This window comes from Terrapene carolina, unplaced genomic scaffold (genome assembly GCF_002925995.2).
Source record: "Terrapene carolina triunguis isolate 2854851 unplaced genomic scaffold, T_m_triunguis-2.0 Scaffold85, whole genome shotgun sequence".
Taxonomy (NCBI): domain Eukaryota; kingdom Metazoa; phylum Chordata; order Testudines; family Emydidae; genus Terrapene; species Terrapene triunguis.
Window position 1 is genome coordinate 40158231 of NW_020664436.1, and position 18751 is coordinate 40176981.

General features: G+C 41.3%; 1 protein-coding gene across 2 annotated transcripts in view; it reads right to left on the reverse strand.

The window, feature by feature from the left end:
* Nucleotides 1-18751, reverse strand: part of MTHFD1L (methylenetetrahydrofolate dehydrogenase (NADP+ dependent) 1 like) — a 219306-nt gene that overhangs the window by 117131 nt on the left and 83424 nt on the right. For both annotated transcript variants that reach the window (XM_026649763.2, XM_026649762.2), the window contains exons 18-19: nucleotides 17242-17382; nucleotides 11666-11734 (exon numbers count right to left, since the gene is read on the reverse strand). In XM_026649763.2, the coding sequence (XP_026505548.1) occupies nucleotides 11666-11734; nucleotides 17242-17382 (210 nt within the window). The remainder of the gene's footprint in view (nucleotides 1-11665; nucleotides 11735-17241; nucleotides 17383-18751) is intronic.

Consider the following 18751-nt stretch of genomic DNA (forward strand, 5'->3'; position numbering starts at 1 on the left):
TACCCTTCTTAGCAGAAGTCGATTAATGGCCCTGCACACTTGGAGCACAGCAGCTCCCTTGGTTGATTTACCTACTCCAAATTGATTCCCCACTGACCGGTAACTGTCTGGTGTTGTAAGTTTCCAAACAGCGATCGCCACTCGCTTCTTCACTGTCAGAGCAGCTCTCGTTTTTGTGTTGCTGAACTGCAGGGCAGGGGAAAGCTCTGCACAAAGTTCCTGGAAGGTGGCCTTCTGCATCTGAAAGTTCTGCAGCCACTGCTCATCATCCCATACCTGCAAAACGATGCGGTCCCGCCAGTCAGTGCTTGTTTCACGGGACCAGAAACGGTACTCAACAGAGTGCAGCTGCTCTGTGACTGCCAGCAGCAACTGTGAATTGTTTTTTTCTATGGCTTGCAGCAGGGCTGCTTTCAGAACATCGCTATGTTCCGTGCGGCGGACTCTACTTCGGCTCTGGAAATACTGAAGGAGAAGGCACGAGGTGTTTGAGATGCCCACAGCAAGAGTGCACAACTGAGCAGCCTCCATGCTTCTGGGGTTATGGTGTAGGTGTGAAAACCACTGGGTTGTTTGCCATTGATATGAGGGAGGGAGCACAGTGCATCATGGGATGCCGACGCCATGTTCCCATTCTCCCCTGCGACAATGTTTTGGTCCCATGAGGCATTGCACAAACTTCCCAAAACACACCACGGCAAGTTGCACTTCGAGATAGCTACCCACGATACACTGCTTTGTGCGTCGATGCAGGCATTACTAGTGAGGACGCACTCCATGAGACAGTGAGCATGGTGTGGCCACGCACAATTGACTTAATTCGGAGGCTCGAGGTCGAATTAGATAAAGTTGACTTAATTTTGTAGCGTTGAGAAGCCCTAAGTATAAGATGAGACAAGAGATGGATACAGATCCTGAGGGAGAACAGGGAAACAATGAGAGAATATTGGTCAGTATAATAGGATGTGGTCTCCACACACCCGCAGTCTAATCGTTGTCAAGATTTTTGTAAGCATCACAGAAAAGGAGAATTTTAAAAGAGCATCCACAAAATAGGATAGAATTAAATGAAGCATATAACTGCTATTGACAAAAATCTTTTGCATGAATCAGAATATGTGAGACAACTCATTGCCTGGGAATATCTTTAATTTTATGTGTATTGCACTCTGAATAGACATGGGCTTTAGCACCAATGCTGTAAAGGGAAATAATGTTTTGTATTAAATATTTTAATGCTTCCAAGATTACTGGAGAGAGGAAGCAAACAGCCTGAGATTATCTAGATAATAAAGCTAGTTGCTCCTTTTTTTTTTTATTTTCACTAAAATGTATTTAAAATAATTTATTTGGTATATGTGGGAATTAACCCCAAATATGTGTATGTTCTCCAAAGAATATCATCATAATTGAGTTCAGGTAGTGAAGTAATGAAGTTATTTAAATCTCCTTTACATTAGTTAAAATGCTTCAGTCCTGATAAGAGAAAATATTTCAGAGAATTAACAAAACCAGATGACTCTTAACTAGGGCTGTCGATTAATCGCAGTTAACTCACATGATTAACTCAAAAAAATTAACGGTGATTAATCAGTTTTAATTGCACTGTTAAACAATGTTAAACAATACTGTAGCGCAATCTCTTTATCATGAAAGTTGAACTTACAAATGTAGAATTATGTATAAAAAAATAACTGCATTCAAAAATAAAAAAATGTAAATCTTTAGAATTTACAAGTCCACTGAGTCCTACTTCTTGTTCAGCCAATCGCTCAAACAAACAAGTTTGTTTACATTTGCAGGAGATAATGCTGCCCGGTTCTTGTTTACAATGTCTCCTGAAAGTGAGAAAAGACAGTTACCTTTTCTGTAACTGGTGTTCTTCGAGATGTGTTGCTCATGTCTATTCCACAATAGTGTGTGTGCTTGCCACGTGCACTGGTGGTGGAAGTTTTTCACCTAGCAGTACCCGTAGGGGAGCGCTCTAGTGACCCCTGGAGTGGCGCCTCCATGGCACGATATAAGGGGCGCTGCATGCTCCCCCCATCCTCAGTTCCTTCTTGCCAGACAACTCTGACAGAGGGGAAGGAGGGCGGGATGTGGAATAGACATGAGCAACACATCTCAAAGAACACCAGTTACGGAAAAGGTAATTGTCTTTTCTTCTTCGAGTGATTGCTCATGTGTATTCCACAATAGGTGATTCCAAGCTATATCTGTTGGAGGTGGGAAGGAGCTCACAAACTCTCGGGACAGAGGACAGCCCTGCCGAACCTGGTGCCCTCCCTGGTCTGGGAGACAGTCGCATAGTGCGAGGTGAATGTGTGAACTGAAGACCACGTGGCAGCCCTACAAATGTCCTGAATGGGGAGAAGGGCCAAAAAGGCAGACGATGAGGCCTGCGCACTAGTCAAGTGTGCCTTCACAATTGGTGACAGAGGGATTCCCGCCAGGTCATAACAGGTACGGATGCATGAGATGATCCAGTTGGAGAACCGCTGAGTGGAGGTCGGCCGACCTTTCATGCGCTCAGCCAAGGTGATGAACAGTTGCGAGGACTTTCTGAACGGCTTAGTCTGCTCCAGGTAAAAAGCCAGAGCCCGTCTCACATCCAGCGTGTGGAGGTGGCGTTCCTCACTGGACGCTTGGGACAGAGGACCGGCAGAAAAATGTCCTGACCCATGTGATAGGCAGAGACCACCTTCGGGAGGAACGAAGGGTGTGGGTGGAGCTGGACCTTATCTTTATGAAACACTGTGTACGGGGGCTCGGAGGTCAGGGCCCTGAGTTCCGAGACTCACCTAGCCGACGTGATCGCAAACCAGGAAGGCCACCTTCCACAAGAGGTGTGACCAGGAGTACGTGGTTAGCGGCTCAAACAGGGGCCCTGTAAGATGGGCCAACACCAGGTTTAGGTCCCACTGCAGGACAGGAGGCCTAACATACGGGAAGAGATGATCCAGCCCCTTAAGGAATCGGCCAGTCATAGCATGGGAGAATACCGTGTGGCCCTGCACTAGCGGATGGAAGGCCGATATGGCCGCCAGGTGCACCTTGACTGACGAGGGCGCCAGACCCTGGGCTCTAAGGTGAAGGAGGTAGTTCAGAATCAGCTGGATCGGGGCGGCCACCGGGGAAAACATCCTGCTCATCCGCCCATCTGGAAAACCGAGACCACTTTGCCGAGTAGGCTCGGCATGCGGAGGGCCGCCTGCTTTCTAGGAGGACGCGCTGAACCCCTTCCGAATACGTCCTTTCCTCCCTACCTAACCATTGAGCAGCCATGCCATGAGGTGGAGTGACACTAGGTTGGGGTGGAGGAGGCAGTCCTGGTCCTGGGAGAGCAGGTCTGGGCGGGATGGCAACGGTCACGACGGGGTGACCGCCAGGCTCGTGAAGGTCCCGTAGCAATGCTGCTTGGGTCATGCCAGGGCAATCAGAAGGAACCGGGCCTTGTCTGTCTTTATCTTTTTCAGGACCTTGCCGATCAGCGGGAATGGGGGAAAGGCATAGAAAAACTGGCGTGACCAGGACAGGAGGAAGGCATCGGAGATAGTGCCCCGTCCCAGCTACTCCCTGGAGCAGAACCGGGGACAACGATGGTTCAGCCGAGTCGCGAACAGGTCCACCTGGGGAGTTCCCCACACTTGGAAAAGTCTGTGCACCACCTCTGGGTAGAGAGACCACTCATGCTGAGAGGAGAAGTCCCTGCTCAAGTGATCCGCCCGCACGTTCCGGGCGCCCGGCAGATGGAAGGCCTGTAGGCAGATGTCGTGGGCTATACAAAAGTCCCACATCGAGGCCGTGTTGTCCGTGAGGATCCTGACCACCCGGCCCTCCAGGTGCGAGTGGAAGGCCATGCACACCAGCCATACCGCCTTGAGCTCCTTGACATTTATGTGGAGGGTCAGATTCTGAGCCGAGTCTGAACGTTCCCCACATGGTCCCCCCACCCCAGATCCTACCCATTGGACACCAGTTCCAGCAACGGGGCCCTGCCCCTGAATGGGACCCCTTGGAGCATGTTTCTCGGGGAGGACCACCACCGTAGGGAGGTGATCACTGGCTTGGGCACTGTGAGGACTTTGTCCATCCTGTCTCTGGCCTGGGAGAACTCCAAGGCCAACCAGAGCTGGAGGGGCCTCATCCTGAGTCTGGCGTGACGGACCACATACGCGCACGCCGACATGTGACCCAAGAGCTGGAGGCACGCTCTGGCTGTTGTCACCGGAAACCTTGTGACTGTGTCGATGAGCCCCTTCAGAGTCTCGAACCTGTCCAGTGGGAGGGAGGCTCTGGCCGACGAGGCATCCAGGACCGCCCCGATAAACTCTATGCGTTGTACCGGGACTAACGTGGACTTGGTGTTGTTTACCAACAGGCCCAAAGTGGTGCACGTGGAGGTGGAGGCTTGATGCCACCCTTTTTAAGAGTTCTTGATGGGCCCTAAAGTCCCCTGGCGGGATGGAGGGGCCGTAATCCACCTGGTCAGTCTCCAGGCATGGTGCCGAGGAGGTACGTCCCACCGACTCCTTACTGGGGGGTTTGGAGAGGGAGGCTGATGGTCCTTCTGAGGCTTTGGCCACCAAGCAAGCCCCCACTGGGGGCTGCATCGGAGGCCACGGTGCCCACTAGTACCATTGGGCTGGGCACGGAGCCTGGTGCCACTGCACCTCCTGTGGCACCAGCGGAGCCAGCTGTTCGGCCTGGCTGGCCCGTCGATGGAGACTATGAAGGGAGGCTGGGCTGACAATGGTGCCATGCGAACGCCTGTTCTCACTTTCAGGTGACACTGAAAACAAGAAGCAGGCAGCATTATCTCCTGCAAATGTAAACAAATTTGTCTGAGCAATTGGCTGAACAAGAAGTAGGACTCAGTGGACTTGAAGGCTCTAAAGTTTTACATTGTTTTATTTTTGAATGCAGTTATTTTTTATACATAATTCTATATTTGTAAGTTCAACTTTCATGATAAAGAGATTGCACTACAGTACTTGTATTAGGCGAACTGAAAAATACTAAATCTTGTTTTACAGTGCAAATGTTTGTAATCAAAAATAAATATAAAGTGAGCACTGTACACTTTGTATTCTGTGTTGTAATTGAAATCAATATATTTGAAAATGTAGACAAAAATGCAAAAATATTTAATAAATGTCAATTGAAATGCTATTCTTTAACAGTGCAATTAAAACAGTAATTAATCATGATTAATTTTTTAACCACGCTATTAATCGCGTTTTTTTAATCGTTTGACAGACCTACTCTTAACCCTTTAAATAATTTTTCTGTTTTAATGACACTATTTTTGGTCCTCACCATTACAGAATGCCAACCACAATAATCTAATCTTATATTTTATCTGCGAGTGGTTTGCACACACACAATCACTTTCCTTCAAACAGACAAAACAGTACTTTAGCCTCCTACATATAAAATTTCAGGATCCGTCTGTGAAAACACAATTTGTCTTTGTGGGAAAATGTGTGTGTACATCCGTGTGAGCGCACGTGTGTGTGAATGGGGATGTTATCGAAAAGATAGACAATTCCCATGACCCATCTGATGGCTACTCTGCTGTACATGTTTTAAAGATGAAACAGTGGAGCAAGACCAGAAAGAAAGAGCAACAAACATTATGTCTTAGAACAAAAAGAATGATATAGATTATCAACATTACTATACTCCCGCTCTTTTGAGTCAGTGTTCCTTTATGTCCTCTAGGGACCATAGCAGTGAAACGCCAGTGGAGTTTTATAAATGTATGCAAAAACTCAACTTGAACTAGGGAAACCTTCAAATTGCAAGTGAGGTTCTAAACGTATGATCCTCCCCTCTATTCAAAGCTTGTTATTGTTAGCAGCAGATCCTAGGGGCCCTAATCATGCACTAGGCAAGTTACAAAACACATAGCAAAAAGATGGCCCCCGCTCCAAACAGCTTAAAACCCAAGTTAAACAAACAAACCATTTCCTCCTATGATGTTTTTAATAAGGCTTTTAACAGTTTCTACAAATCTAGCCTGTTTGTTTCTATAATCCACAATTTTCCCCATATTAAATGAATTACCTGTGTAACTATCACAGCTGTAAAATTAACATATCAAAATCTATTGTGGACTCTAGTCCACTGAATTTATTTTTACCTTGGGCTTTATTGTTCAGCAGATTTACATACTGTACTGCGAGCGATCTGTTTTAAAAAATGATAACTAAAGCTAGCTGAAAAAGAGTTGCATAGTGTCTGCTCCTAAAGCATTTTTTTTTTAAAGTTATCATGTGTCCTTAAGTGCCTGACTCAAGTGACCTTAAGCAGCAAAGGCCCCAAAGGCTTGTTTAATTAGAGACAATCGCACCTGAGGCACTTTAATCTGACAGACTTTTAGCTACATATAGGGCCCGATCCTGCAGCTTTTAATCAGAGAAGGCTCCTAGTGAAACAAAGACGCCAAAAATAGCTCAATGGAGTTCCAAAATTCAGAAAATAGAAGGAAGTTAATTAAATGTTTCATTCTCTCATTAGCTCTTGATGGCAACAAAACTCTTGGAGCAAAAAAACACGGGCTGATTACCCACAGGAATGAACCCCAAACAGACAGTTGGTGCCTCAGGCACACTCTTGAATGAATGGATTAAATATCTTCTCAGAATGACCTTCGTAGCTATAAAAGCAACCGCCCTCCTCCACCCCCCCCTCCAAATGACCCACATCAGACATCTCCAAAGCCTCCTTAAAAATTTATGGAAAATCTCACAATGCCTTAGAATGTACAGCTGCCACTTATTTTGCGACCCATTCCTAATAAACTATATATACAAACTATCAACAGCATTGTGTATACATTTAATAAGGGAAATTCTTGGTTATCAAAAGATTGCAGGAAGAAAATCATGCATGAAGCAAAATATGCAAGATTATCAATAGCTGACAAGATGTTTACGGGGTATTTATCACCCCTTGCTATGATTACAGGGCAACCATATTACCACTCCACAGAGTTGTTAGATACTGTCGTTTCTCTGCTACACATGGTATAAATAAATGTCAAATGTTATAGGAGCAGTTCACAAGAGTATCCTTCATGACAGACATGGATAAAACACTAAGAAAACATTATGTACAGCTAAAACAAGCATAATAGTCACATCAGATGTAAAAGTTGCTGAAGTGCAACATTTATTATATGCAGAGCTGGTACCATGACCTATTGTTAAGGTTGCCCAATACTTCCTATTATTAGCTCCTGTTTTCAGTTGCTTACAGTTTTGCCAAACATTAACTCTTCAGGTTGAAATTTCCATGCCAGGTGTCTGCCTTAGGCTGATTTTATTTTAAAAGTTTCAGCAAAAATGGTTCAGTCATCTCTGAGAATGAAATTAGGAGAAAGATATTTTGCTCATGTTAAAAAAAAACATCTTCCTTTTCACTGAAGCTCTAGCATCTCCATGCTTTGGAGCAGGGTCTTGAAATCTGGCAGGCAGAGAAGGTGTTGCACTGGTCTCAGGAAGGTGCTTTTTGTTGTCCCCATGAAAAAATACAAATTTGGCAGAGCTGAAAATCTTTGAAAAATCACAGTTGACAAATGCTTAGCAAACTTGTAAAAGTTCTGCAGCTACATTCTTCTAAGATTCTAACTGCACTGAGCATGCTCCAGCCTAGGACCACAGGGGCTGAGCAAGATTTTCTCTACAATTGCTGCTACCAGATGCTGCAGGCTGCTGACGGGCTGGGGCACAGGAACTGACAGCAGGGAGAATGTCTATCGTGTGCTCTTCCAACAGTCCCCCAAGTTTGTTTACATTTACAGGAGATACTGCTGCCCTCTTCTTATTTACAATGTCACCAGAAAGTGAGAAAAGGCATTTGCATGGCACTTCTGTAGCCAGTATTGCTGTTTTACCCGCATTCTGCCATATATTTCATGTTATAGCAGTCTCGGATGATGACCCAGCACATGTTGTTTGTTTTAAGAACACTTTCACTGCAGATTTGGCAAAACGCAAAGAAGGTACCAACGTGATATTTCAAAAGATAGATACAGCACTCGACCCAAGGTTTAAGACTCCCAAGTGCCTTCCAAAATCTGAGAGGGATGAGGTGTGGAGCATGCTTTCAGAAGTCTTAAAAGAGCAACACTCCAATGTGGAAATTACAGAACCTGAACCACCAAAAAAGAAAATCAACCTTCTGCTGGTGGCATCTGACTCAGATAATGAAAATGAACATGTGTCGGTCCGCACTGCTTTGGAATCTTATCGAGCAGAACCCGTCATCAGCATGGACGCATGTCTTCTGGAATGGTAGTTGAAGCATGAAGGGACATATGAATCTTTAGTGCATCTTGCACGTAAATATCTTACGATTCCGGCTACAACAGTGCCATGAGAACGCCTGTGCTCACTGTCAGGTGACACTGTAAACAAGAACCAAGCAGCATTCTCTCTTGCAAATGTAAACAAACTTGTTTGTCTGAGCGATTGGCTTAACAAGAAGTAGGACTGAGTGAACTTGTAAATTCTAAAATTTTACATTGTTTTATTTTTGAATGCAGTTTTTTTTTGTACATAATTCTACATTTGTAAGTTCAACTTTCACGATCAAGTGTTTGCACTACCGTACTTGTATTAGGTGAATTGAAAAAAATACTACTTCTGTTGTTTTTTTACAGTGCAAATACTTGTATACCGTACACTTTGTATTCTGTGTTGTAATTGAAATCAATAGATTTGAAAATGTAGAAACCATCCAAAAATATTTAAATAAATGGGATTCTATTATTTAACAGTGTGATTAATCGCGAATAATTTTTTAATTGCTCGTCATCCCTAGAACACACACATTAATACGGGGAAGGCTAGTCTAACTTGATCTACTAACTCATGTGAACATTACAATCCGCATGGTCTTAACCAGGATTTTATCTTGAATTAGTTAATTCAAGGTAATTTGATTTTAAAAACACATCTTTTTTCCTTAGAAAGGGTGAATTAGAAGAAGGTCTGTGTTTGGGTAGGTGGCTCATAAATTAGCACTGAAATCAATAGGGACTCAAAGGGGTACAAGGGTCTGCGGGTGAGGATCCGACTGCAAGACTAATGCTGCCTTTAATACAGATTTTGTTGGTGGTGATTGTATTTCAACATTGATTTTGGGGTGGGGATAGGAGGGGAATCCCTAGGCACTGGGGATAGGGAAATGATGCTAGAACTCACTATTCACAATGGTCTTTGATCATGGTTATTGATGGGGTAGTAACATAAGAATCCCTCAATGCAGGATGGCAAGGGGGTTATAAGAATACCCCTGATTTTGGTATGTACATTCTAGTTTGCCAAAGGATGTCACAGGAGGTCTTAAATGAAAGCCAGGGTCACACTGGTTATTAATATTGTTGGTGAAAAGTACATACAGATACTTTGTAAGGAGTTATGTATGTATACTGAAAATATGTTCTCAGAGTCTGTATCACAGCCTAGGTGGAGAAACAGGTTTCCTGTCAGACAAAAATGCTTATTCACCCGTCTCTCTGTTGGGATGTAAATTAAGCACTGCAAGCTAACACAATGGAGACACATTTACATGCAAAATCAACAACAAGATATGAAGTCAACAAGGGTGAGACAGAGTGGGGGAATCGCTGGTAAAAACTTATCCTTGATTTCACTATAAGCATATCTCAATGGTGTGATAATAAGCAAGTTGCTGATCCTGAATTGAATCATACAATCTGATATGTATATTGTCCCTTGAGGACAGCAGACCTGGTATTTCTGTGAGTGTGCAGTGGAGAAGGGGCTGGAGCCTGGATATTACAGAGGAATGCTTCAAAGGGACTCAAGTGCACTATTTGTTAACCTGCAAGGCAAAGTCAGGGCTGGCATTGCCCAAAGGAGAGTGACTGGTGGTGTCAGGGAGCCGACACTCAGTTAAGCACAAACAAGTTTCCCTCTTGCTGGAGGGCACGGGGTGGCAAGGTGACTCAGAGTCCTGGGTACCCCGAAAACCGTCACAGGGTGTTTCAGCCATAGCATGGAATGGACCGGAACAGACTAGTGCCACATAAAAGGCAGAAATCAGTACTGTTTAGAAGGGTGAATAAAGAAATACATAATGAAAAATAACTGAAAAATAAAAGTGTGGCTCTCATGACTAAATGCCCATGAATCAAATAAAACTATTTGGACATTTATCATTTTCTTTTAAAATAACACAGCAAAACAACAGCTCTTTACATGATACTATTTCGGAACAGATACACACAGTGCTAATAGAGTGATACAAACAAGACAGCAGAATCAAAGCTACTTCATGACTGATGTACCTCAAAGGTAGTCTGGATACCAATTTAGTACCCAAATTCATGGAAGCATTTTTCTTGGTTCTGGATGATCTCTGGTTTCTGTTACTGAACGTCACCAAAACACACATACATTCTTTATACAGCTGCATGAAAGAAAAACCTTTGCAAGAGAAGCCTATTCATCTCACAAAAGGCAAACTACCGTGAAATACACAGCATGACAAACTATTTTAATATAACAACATTCCTTGGATGAAATGAAAAACATGTTGTATCAAATTCCTTCTGTAAGCAATAATCCATTAAAAAAACTCAAAACAAAAAAATTGACGATGTTTTGAATTCTCATGGGCTGAAGTTCTTATAAACTGAGGAGTTGATTTCAATATGTTGAGCGGACAGGGAGTTATGTGTATCACGCACTGTCTAAATATTTTTAGAGTTGAGTTTTTCAACAATAAAAATCTATTTACAAAAAGCTGGAAAGCTACTTGCATTTGGCACAGAATTTTCTAGGATGACACAAACTAAGTTTCTAACACTCCATTATTTATTTTTCTCAACATAAATGTCTGTAATAGAGCCGAATGAATAATCCACAACTAATAATTTATTTCAAAGAATTTTGTGGCTATTCCAATTTTCCCCAAATATATTAACTATTCAAAACTTTTTTTATGAATATTGTTCACTTGTTGGCTTGTTGTGATTGGTCAGAAGTCACCCTGTATTGTTTCTGGCTGGAGAAGCATAATCCTTGTCCGATTTCTGGTAAAAATACTGACCTGAAGAAAATTTTAAATTCTCTTTCCAAAAGCAACAAAGCTCAATTTCTTCTCTACAAGCATTACATCAATAAAGGGTCAGACTGCAGGCACAAGCCTGGTCACGCAAGGCACCCATGTTCCAGGTCTCCCATGTTCCAGAATTTGGAATCACAGACAGCAGCGCAGGGGAGAGCAACCTCTGTGAGGCTGCTACTTCCTCTCCACTATTCCACACCCAAGGAGGAAGGATTTAGCAAGAGCCTTGGTTCCACGCACTTAACAAGCCCATAGCATAACTACCTGACATATGCATCAGGTAGAAACCTAGTGCTGGGTACTTCCTTCCTATCACATGAAGATGGAAATGGAAGGCAGACTGTGACTGGGACAATTCACTGCTCCTTGCTTGGAACTCATGTCAAAGCCATAAGGGAGACCAAAAGGTTCATGGAAAGCAAATACAAGGGAGGAACTAACACAGCATATACATTTGCTTTGAGTCCTAAAAAGTTAAGTGCAGGAAGAATGGCAGGAGTAATATGGAGTCTTAAAACAAGGACTAACAAGATGTCTAAAAAGGTTCACAAGTTGAACTCACCTCTAAAGTCTGCATTAGTGTTGGCTTAATTGCATCCTTCATCAAAACTGCCAAAGCACCTGTTACTCCCTAAAAAACAAGAGAGTGCACATTATAAGTATCCCTATTTTACACCCATTCAAACAGTTTAAGTTTAATGAGTTGGAAATATGAAACTTTAGTTCTAAAGAGAAAATTCGTTCACAAAAAAAGGGAAATGTTTTTCACTATACACATTGTAATACTATGCCATCACCATTATAAGAGAAATCTATTTAGATTTAGTTACTTCATGCCTTTATTAGCATAGTATCAGAATGCCTCACAAACATCAATGGATTTACCCTCATAACATCTGTGAGAGATATGGTAGAGTAATATTTTTTCCATTTCACAGAGAGAGAACTGAGACTAGGGTGACCAGATGTCCTGATTTTATAGGGACCCGATATTTGGGGCTTTTTCTTATATAGGTGCCTATTACCCCCCCCACCCCATCCCGATTTTTCACACTTGCTCTCTGGTCACCCTAACTGAGACAGAGAGAGAAACAGCAATTAGCCCAAGGTCACTCACAGGAGAGGAAAGAGAACCAAGTGTGGGCTCATCAAGAACACTAAGAAAGCAAAGGGCAACAAGCTTGCCAATACTGCACAAAGAAATGAAAGATGTACTTCGCTCATGAGAGAATGGACATCAATAGCATGGGTTTCTAGGTACAAAGGTGGAGAAATGAACTGGCAGTCTCTGCAAAACCTATATAATCATATGGTTGAGAAAAGGATGTAAACAGATACCATGAGATTGCCTCTCATTTTTAATCCCTACAAACTAACTGTACAGAACTCCTCAAACAGCTCTGCCAATGAATCTACATTTGAACCAACAGGCCCAACAATGTAAACCCTGAAAATAATATATTATGAGGTGATTTTGCAATAATTACTATTACTACTAATTTGCATCAAATTAATTTTTCACTTGCAACACATCAGATTTGAACCGAGGTCTCCAGAAGAGAAAGGAATAATGTATGATACTTAGCCTCTGGTAAATATGAATTAAGGAAACTGAGGCCACACGTTAGGATTTCTTTGTTAAATATTGCCATGTTGTAAGTCTCTCTGTTACAAAAGTCTAAATATCCACAGTCATCACAAAATGAACTACAGTGAAATGGGATGAGACAATGTTAATGAGATAATATATTTGTCCCTTGTCTATGGATTAATACTGAATAGATTTTCAATTGCACATTCGTTTCTTAAAAAAAAAAAGTCTTGTTTACATTTTGGGGATCAGAAACAAAGAACCACAAAATTCCGATGTTTACCAAAATAGATATGGGTCTATCATTTCTCGCATAAAGAGAGAAGGTGCTATTCCATCTCTGACTAACAATCTAATGATAAGCACAGAGACATATGAAATAGAAATAGACATATTAAAAAAAAAAATCAGATTGCCACCACGTCTCACTGTTCCTTTCTGTACAGCCACAAACACACCAAAATAACATATTGTAGCTAAGAACAGGTCATTTATTTTAGACAAAGAGAAAAAATAGAGATGAAATGCCATTGAAAAGTCAGCATCGAGTTAAGTACTCTATCAACTAGTGTACCATATGCTATATTCTGAAAGTTTTTCCTCTTTATTGCCCCCAAGCTACTCAGTAAAAATGACTGATGATGCTGTTGCTTTTGATTCCCTATATCCTGGTTATTTAAAAAAATTTTTTTTATAAAGTGTAGATTTTTTTTTTAAAGGATATTAAATTTTTCACCTGTTCAACATGACTTTACTTGCTGTATAAGGAAGCCATTTGACTCATTTCCAAAACCTGAAGCATTTACCAAACAAAACTTGAAGCACTGAATTCCCCACCCCAATACCTAACAATTTAAAATTAAATTAACATTTCTCATTTTTAGCAATTTCTCCACTAAATCTCAGGTTTACTGACTTGTGCAATTAGAAATCAAATACAGAACATGTCAAACATTGTTCTTCCTAGTTTAACAAGCATACATTTTAAAGTAATGACTTTAAAATCGTGTTTTCATTTTAAGGTAGTGAACATAAAAGCTTGTTGTTTTGCCTACGCTGCACACTATGGTCACTCAGAGCACTACAGTGGCCGGTGGGGGTAGAATTCTGATTCTCCCGTTCCAAAAGCACAGTCCCCTACATTTGAACTAACATTAGTTGTTAGCAGCATAGGGACTATAACACACAGCTGAGCATTTCAGATTCCACCTAGTGAAAAGCAGTGCAATATATACATGCTAGGCAGTACATTCCAATAGTAAAAACACTGCCAAAAAATGAAGGTAAGGACTTTAACACAAAGGCAAAATTTTGTTCCTATGATGCAATTCTTTATGCCATCACACATTGTTTGCCACTTTCATAGGTAATGGAACCACATTGATTTAACCTGAATCATTACCCTAGGCCAAAAGAAAGAAACAAACACTGATATTTTCAGAGCACCAATGGCAAAATATTTATATTGAAATGCTTTGGAGAACTAACCAAGAAGCACCCCTCCCCACATTCCCACTGGCAATACGTTTCAAGGTAGTTCAAAGCCTAGAGTTTGTTTGACTCTTGACTGAGTTTAGATGACTTAACAGTACTACTGAATTAAAAAAAAAAACCAAACCAGTTTACACCTCCCAATTTGTTGGGAAATTTCATCTCTTCCTCCCAGACAAGAACCTGGCCACATGCATTTGTCAATCCTGGACTCGATTTCTGTGTCTGAAGCTGAATGTGATGATAATGTAAAGCCTCTAGCTGGTACATAATGTGTCTGCCCACCTTCTCCATGGATTAGACCCCCATGAGTACCTCAGATCTGAACTGTTATTTCTCCACCAGCTCCCAGTCCACTTCCAAAGCCAATTGGAAGTCTTGGGCCTAATCTTCAAAGTCATTCATGGATCAGGTTCCAGCTACATTAGAGGCCATGGGGAAAATTTTACAAAAGCACTTAAGTGACTTAGAATCTTAAGTCCCAGTTTCAAGAACGACTTAGACACCTAGGAGTTTAAGTCTTCAAGTGCCTATGTCTCTTTTGAAAATAGGAATTAGGTGCTTTTGAAAAATTTACCCCACATCTCCATTTGTGAGACACTGAGGCAGTTGTGCTTCTCTGAGACAATACCTACTACAAAGTGCATGAGAGCTTTATCCAAAGCACCCTCAGTTGAGAAGTTCTGGCTTTAGAGAGGAGGTTGGACTGCATGCCCACTAGAAAACGAGAAAGCTGATTTACATATTTTAAAGACATTTCAAGAACATTGACCATAGGGCAGAGGAGAACAACAGAGGGTTCCCTAGTAGGAAATTGGGTAACTGACTTTTCTTTGTTCCAGTCATAACAAAACCAATTGTGGGATATATTTTTCTGAAGTTTTAGTAGGGTAAACTGTTTATTAAATACAAAAAAGTTGACTGTGAATAGTTGTATCTGAGTAGTCCCACTGACTTCAACAAGACCTGTTTGTGCTTAAAGTTAAGCACATATGTGTTTGACGGCTGGAGTCTAAGTTTGCAGAAAAAATATTTGGGCTATAAAGTACTTATAAAATAAAAATGATACTGTAAAATCTAATAGATTTTAATAACTGTTAAAAAAAAACCCTTGCATAATAACCTGAGAAGCTTCTTTTACTAAACAAATAGCTACATATTTATTTAATATTATTCATGGCTGCTGAAATACTAAACTAGAGCCTACCTATGTAATTTGACATGGAGATATGGCACCTGTCCATCAAATTTCTACTACAGTATAGCAGCCAAAAAGCAATTCAGCCTTCTGAATATTGTACAATTAACCTCACATTTTGGCAAATAATTCTTTATGTTCCATTACACATAGATATTTAATTCATTACATTTGTGGAAGCCGTCTCCTCAATTCACGAAATATTTAATTTCTCTCTACTTCTCCTCCTGCTCCCCACCCCCTCTGCATCTGGTTTCAATCTGCCAATGTATATTTTAGGTTTTATTATTGTATTATCATAAATATGTGACATAGAAGGATGAAATTAAGAGCAATTGCATTTTTGTACAGTGTATTAAACATTATTCACATCCAGAAACAAATGAAAGAGACAGAGGATTAATGGTTTAGATTAACGTAAATTAAATAATGAACTAGAAACTATTTGTCAAAATATCATTTTAATGTATAAAAATAAATTTTGGGCAACAGACATTCGTGGAATTTGGTTTATCTATACAAATTCTCGGCGTGGCTGGTAGTGTTGCCTATTATTAAGGTTGCCCATTATAAAAACCCTGCTTTCAGTTGTTTATAGCTTTTGGAAAACTTTACCTGTACAGGCAGAAATTTTCCATGCTGGATGTCTGCCTCAGGCTGAAATTTATTTTATTTTATTTAATTAGCAAAATTTAAGCCAGAACAGTTCAGCCATTTTTGAGAATGAACCTATTGAAAAATATGATATTTTACTCATGTTAAAAAATGTGGGTGACCTTCTCTTTGAAAAACTCTAACATCCCAAGGCTTTGGGGCAGGCACTTGAAATCTGGCAAGGGGATTGACCTGTGTGTCAGGGATGTGCCTTTTGCTGTCTCTGTGAAAAACTGTTCACATCTGGCCAAGTTACAAGCTTTGAAAAAAATACATTTTAAACATGATCTGCAGAGACTTAGAGTTTTAGCAGATAAATGCTAAACTGAGCAATGGGGGGAAGGGGTGGAGAGGAGCAAGCAGGGAACGGGGCCTTGGGGGAAGGGGCGGCGCGGGAGCAGTGCCTCGGGGGGAAGGGCCACGGTTCGGGTGCTGGTGGGCCCTCTACTTTTAGGAAGCTTCCATTGCTCCTGAGGCCAGGATGTACTGTCTGCTCATGAAAAACCTGCTGACTGCTATTATCCACTCAGGATCCCACAGGCCAAGAAGAGAAAAGAGGGAGGATTTGTACAGATAAAGAGATATTAGGTTGAATGCTGGCTGCTGACGACACATTCTGGCTATTTATGGGATTAGAATTTGGTGCCAAGAAAAATGTGTATATGCTTCTTTCACAGCTGAAAGTGGGAAGGGGCGATTTAGCAGATAACCTGAACTGCTGGATGGATACTTGAATAAGAATAACCAATGTGTGTCCTTAAAAAATAGATCTTACTGATGTGTAAAGTTAACGCTTCACAAGCATTATCACTAACCTAAATTAATATATATATATATTTTTTAAGATTACTGCTGCAAGCATTCATCAGGCAGCCCCACTGTAATATTTGAGAATACTATATAAGAACAATAGCAAACATTACCACCTGAAAAGGAGCTCCTTGATTTTCTGTAGCACCTGATTAGCTTGCCTCTAAGGCAAGCTAACTTATGTGACAAGTGGTTTCAGAAGCAGAAGTTACCAGAAGGCTTGGACAAAGGTAAGTTTTACATCCTGTTCCAACTGTGGCCAGATTTGGGATCAAAGCCCCACATGCATTGTTAAAAACAAAACTAAAAGACAGTATATAGTTGCCATTTTGCTGATTCAGCAGCAAAGCAAAAGAGTCAGGAGTTAGTCACAGGGCTTTTATACTGTACATACCAAATCCTCAGCTGTCACTGGCTGTCCATTTTTGTCATTAGCCACCACCATTTTCCCCAGTCTCTCTTTCATATCTGCCAGGCTGGTGGTCAGTGCTAAGATTGCCATGATTTCACTTGCAACGGCAATGTCAAACTGAGCCTACAAAGATAAAAGCAAGAGTAGTAAACCACATCAAACACAGGCAAGAGGATACTTTCAGAGCAAAATGAAAAGAAATACAATATGATTATTACCTTGAGAGTGAAATTTAAAAAGTTCTTAACACTTATTAACAACACCTAAGATTATTTAAACTGAAATAACTAACAGTGAAATGGAAATTAGATGTTTAAAATGATAAGATTTTGGAGGGTTTTTTGTTTTGATTTTGGCATTTCACTCATTTGGGGACTCAGCACCTTGCTGGACTGAACCCCTCAATTGATATTTCCTTTAATGGGAGTTCAAGTTGCTGAACCACTGACAGAGCAGGCCCTTGTGTAGTCAGTGAAACAACACTGGTCAGTTTCACTTTCCACATCACATGCACTAGCACAAGTGCCTTTATATTTGGGTTTATAATATTGGTCAGGAATTTGTATATTTAGAAAATCCTCTGTATTTCATGAAAATATATTCATATTACATTTTGTAATTTTTAGTTTACAAAACTCTAAATTTGGGGGGGTTAAACTACTTGACAATGTTCCTTTAAAATAGTATTTTCTTGGATTTAGCATACAAAACTTGTGCTTTTTTCTCCTCCTGGATTAACTTTGTGCAACACCAGTCCTATTGCTCTTGTAGAAATAGATCTATAAACTGCAATACTTCTTTAGAAGGATTCAAACTAAGCCCCTGACAAGTGAAATATCTCACTGACGATACTTAGACCAGGGGTTCTCACAACAAATTTTTTGGTGGCCTCAGAATTTTTCCTAAAATATTTGATTAACTTTAGGAAAAACCAATACATGTGCATATCCAAATCATTGTAATTTATTTATGCAGGATTTTTTTTTCAGACAATAATAAAAATAATGTACAGTTGTCTCTATTCTTTACTGGACCTAAACAGAAAGAATGTGCAAAGCACCTTATTTGTGTTTCTAGTCTTTTTTCCTTGTTGTTTCTTTTGCTTTTTGGTTGCTTTTATAAAGACTTGCTAGCTACTAAGAAAAGTGATATTAAGAAACATACAAATATTACTTTTCATAGCAGCCCCGGCAAGCCTGGGGATAAATTAAGCCTTGGATGGAGAAGTGGGTACGGAGCCAGTGGCAATGGGGCACTGGGGGAGGCAGCGAGGGCCTGGGGTGATCAGGGTTGGCTCTAGCGTTTTTGCGGCCCAAGCAGCGGAAAAAAAAAAAACAACAACAACCCGATCGCAATTGGCGGCAATTCGGCGGCAGCTCTAGCACCACTTCATTCTACGGTGGCAACTCGGCGGGGGATCCTTCGCTTCGAGAGGGAGGCCCCACCGCCGAATTGCCGGACGTGCCGCCCCCCTCTTCATTGGCCACCCCAG